The sequence below is a fragment of the Lactuca serriola genome, chromosome 2 (assembly GCF_051521515.1).
Source record: "Lactuca serriola cultivar US96UC23 chromosome 2, Lser_US96UC23_V15, whole genome shotgun sequence".
NCBI lineage: Eukaryota > Viridiplantae > Streptophyta > Magnoliopsida > Asterales > Asteraceae > Lactuca > Lactuca serriola.
The window spans coordinates 56,872,257-56,875,885 of NC_136409.1; the positions used below are offsets into that span (position 1 = coordinate 56,872,257).

Here is a 3,629-nt window from a genome sequence, read left to right on the forward strand (position 1 = left end):
TTGCTTGTGACTCAAAGCGATAAGTTTCAGTACCAAAACTTAAGTCAGATAACACTTAATTAATATCATGACACGGCTCCGACAAGATTTATTAACTCACATAAATGAGTTATTTATATAAACCATTTGTCTTTATAGTAAAACACAATATTTACGTGGGAGGAGTTTTCCCCACCGGTTAAGTGTCGATTTTCAAATTAAGTCAGATAATACTTAATTATTATCACGACACGATTTTACAAAGTTCATAAATTCAATACTTATGAGTTTTTCATATAAATGATACAAATTTTTGTATAAGGTTTCAAGAGTAAAGTTGGTTATTTTATGTTCTCACTAAGGGTAACATTTCCTATTTTATATAATCCGATATTCAAAATCTTTATATAAAAATGCATTTTGATATAAGTCTGAATTACTTATATGTATTTTCCAACTTTTGTACATTTGGATTTGAACAAATGGTATTTATGAATGAGTCATAACACATTGTTATAACTCAATTATTTTATACTTTTAATAGAAAAGTAAACATTTATAAAAGCTAGTCAACCAGCTAAATTTTATCAAACACTTTTAGGTATAAAAATACTCTGTGTCAAAACCTGTAGAACTCACCAACAATTTTGTTGACGTATTTTAATGCATGTATTCTCAGGTTATTTAGCAGGTCGGAAGTGTTCACTCAGAAAACTCTCAGTTAGTTATATTATATTTTTGTAAACGTCGGATTGTTAGGCATATGTCTTGATTTAGTAATAGTCATTGTCAATGTAATTTCTATTTTGGTAATAATAGAAGATTACATTTGTACTGTTCAATGTATGTTTAATAACTGTGATTACTAATTTACGTCGCGCACCTTGGCGTTTCCGCCGGCGGCCGAGGGTGTGACACAACCAATCGGGCTTTATTCCGCACGATGACCCCTGAATCATCTTGCTTGTTCCGATAGACCCAATGCATGTCGAGAGACTTCTTGCCCTTAGGTGATTCAACCAGCTTCCAAACCCCAAGCTTTTCAAACTGATTCAACTCCTCATGCATGACATCCACCCAGCTGGGCTCATTCAACTCCATTTGAACATTCTTTGGCTCTATTTGATATATGAAGCAAGAATAGAGACATGTACTTACATCTCCACTATGACTCCGCGTTTGAACACCGTCGCCCAGCTGACCAATGACGTTTTCGATCAGATGATCGCGTTGAATTTTGGAAGGTATCTCCTGGCTGATGTCATTGAGCGTTACGGGAAGGTTGTGAATATTGACAAATCCATCATGTGCTGAATGATCCACCTCAGACGGTCTTGAATCGTGAGAGGAGCCTGCCACAAACTCATTAGCAATCGGTTTAGGAAAGAGAAGTTCCATAAATGTGTGAGTAATAGCGGAAGCATCTTTGGATATGAACTCTCTTTCATCAGGAGTAAGAGGAGTAGCATCAGCATCTGGAATATTTTGTTGACATGGAGACTCTGACAAATCACTTGGAACAGATGCATCCATTGTTGGAGTCGGAGAGGACACCACCGGCGGTCTATAAACAACTTCTTCATCTTCATCTTCAATCACAGCCTTCAAACCAGAGATAGACCCAGACAAATCATCTGAGAACACATTAAAGGACTTGAAAAGAGATGTATAATCAAACAACCAATATGGACTGACTGTGGCATCCGTTTCGTTCTCCTCCAACCGGCGCACGTCGAAGGATTCTACGATTTTCTTTGTCTTCTTATTGTAGACCCTGTACGTCGTGCGAGCAGCATACCCTACAAAGTAACAATCATCGGCTTTGGAGTTGAATTTGGGATTGGATTCCGGATGAAGGAGGGTGCAAGGGCATCCAAAAATATGGAAGTGACTAATAGATGGCTTGTGACCATAGAGAATTTCGTACGGAGTCTTCATCTGAGCTATGTTGATCAGAAGACGATTTTGAACATAACACGCCGTGTTGATCGCCTCGGCCAAAAGAAAACCGGAAGTTTAGAGTCACATAACATCGTCCTTGCGGCGTCTTGTAGAGTTCAGTTCCGCCGCTTAGCAACACCATTTTGTTGTGGAGTGCGAGCGGCACTGTATTGATGCACTATCCCATTTTCCAAACAAAAATGATCGAGAACATCATTCTTGAATTCTGTCCCATTTTCAGTTCTGAGCGCCTTCACCCGGTGGTTTGTCTGGTTCTCTATCATCACAATAAACTTCTTAATCATGTCAGCAACCCCAGACTTTTTGGACAAGAAGAAAACCCACACGAACCGCGAGAAGTCATCGATCACAACCAGATAATATGAATTTCTATTGATACTGAGATCGTTGACCGGACCAAATAAGTCCATATGTAACAGTTGGAGCACCTGGTTGATTGAATTGACATGTTTTGGTAGGTATGGCTTTCTGTGATGTTTTCCTTGGGCACATGACACACAATTTACGAATGTGATGAAATCTATGACAGGAAGTCCACGTACCATGTCATTCTTAGCAAGTCGATTTAGGTTCTTTATGTTAGCATGTCCAAGTCTTCGATGCCACAGCATAACATTGTGCAAGGAAACTTTTGAGAAAAGGCAAGTGACTTGTTCAGGAAAAATTTTGTTCATGTCAATGATATATGCATTGCCATCCCATTTTGATTTCACAAGAATCCAATCTTCTGGAATGACAATGCCTGGCTTCAGAATTAGACATTATTTATCTGTGAAATGCGTCGAATAGCCCTTGTCACAAATCTGAGAGACGCTTAACAAATTGTGCTTTAAATCGGGCGCATAGTTAACAATCTCGAAGCTCAGCACTCCATTTGAAACTATTCCTCTCTGAGTGATTTTGCCGCCATCTCCTCCCGCAAAGGAAACGTATCCCCCATTAAAATTCTGAATGTTGTGCAGTTGGGAGATGTCTCATGTAATGTACCTGGAACAACCGTTGTTGGAATACCATGGTCTGGCGACATTCCTCCGCAGCTGTTCTTGCACAATGAGCAGGATTATTTAGATTTGGGAACCCAGGTCATGACAGTCCTGGGTGTGCCCTTGACTTTGACAGATTTATCTTTTTGCTTTTTCAGATTTGCATTAATATCAGAAACATTTTCAGAGGATGAAGATGATCGTACAATTGTAGATTTGGGCACCCATTGGTAGTTAGGTTTTAAAGTATTCATAGGTGAATTAGAAACATTTTTCCTTTTCTTTGAGCGTTTAGATTTTCAGCTACAATTAGTCGAAGATCCAGACGCACCCTTTGACGAAATTGATATTGGCTCAACCGCAGTCGATTTTGGCAAAGTACATGTGGCTGGTTTATAGAAAGCATGTTTGTTCGGTTTAAGATCGGCCCCTTTCTTATTATTATGAATTTTCTGATCATCATCACGAAAACGAGATCTCAAGGACTTTCTCGTTAGAGACCTTCCTCGAGACTCATTTTCTTTCCTCGATGTAGAAAAATGCACAAATGCCCGGTTGGAACAATTTCGAGCAATGTGGCCGGCAGTACCATAAACTTCTATCAGTGCCTCCCAAAGTGCCTTCGCAGACGTGTATTCATGAAATCCTTGAGCAATCTCTGGTGACAAAGCCATAGTAAGAGTAACAAATGCTCTTTCTTGATGT

At 39.2% G+C, this 3,629-nt stretch overlaps 1 protein-coding gene across 1 annotated transcript; it reads right to left on the minus strand.

Annotated features, from left to right (window-relative positions):
* Nucleotides 1-849: 849 nt before the first annotated feature.
* On the minus strand, nt 850-1,917 carry LOC145089245 (uncharacterized). The gene has a single exon (XM_079027708.1). The coding sequence runs from the start codon at nt 1,915-1,917 to the stop codon at nt 850-852; it is 1,068 nt and encodes a 355-aa protein (XP_078883834.1).
* Nucleotides 1,918-3,629: the final 1,712 nt, after the last annotated feature.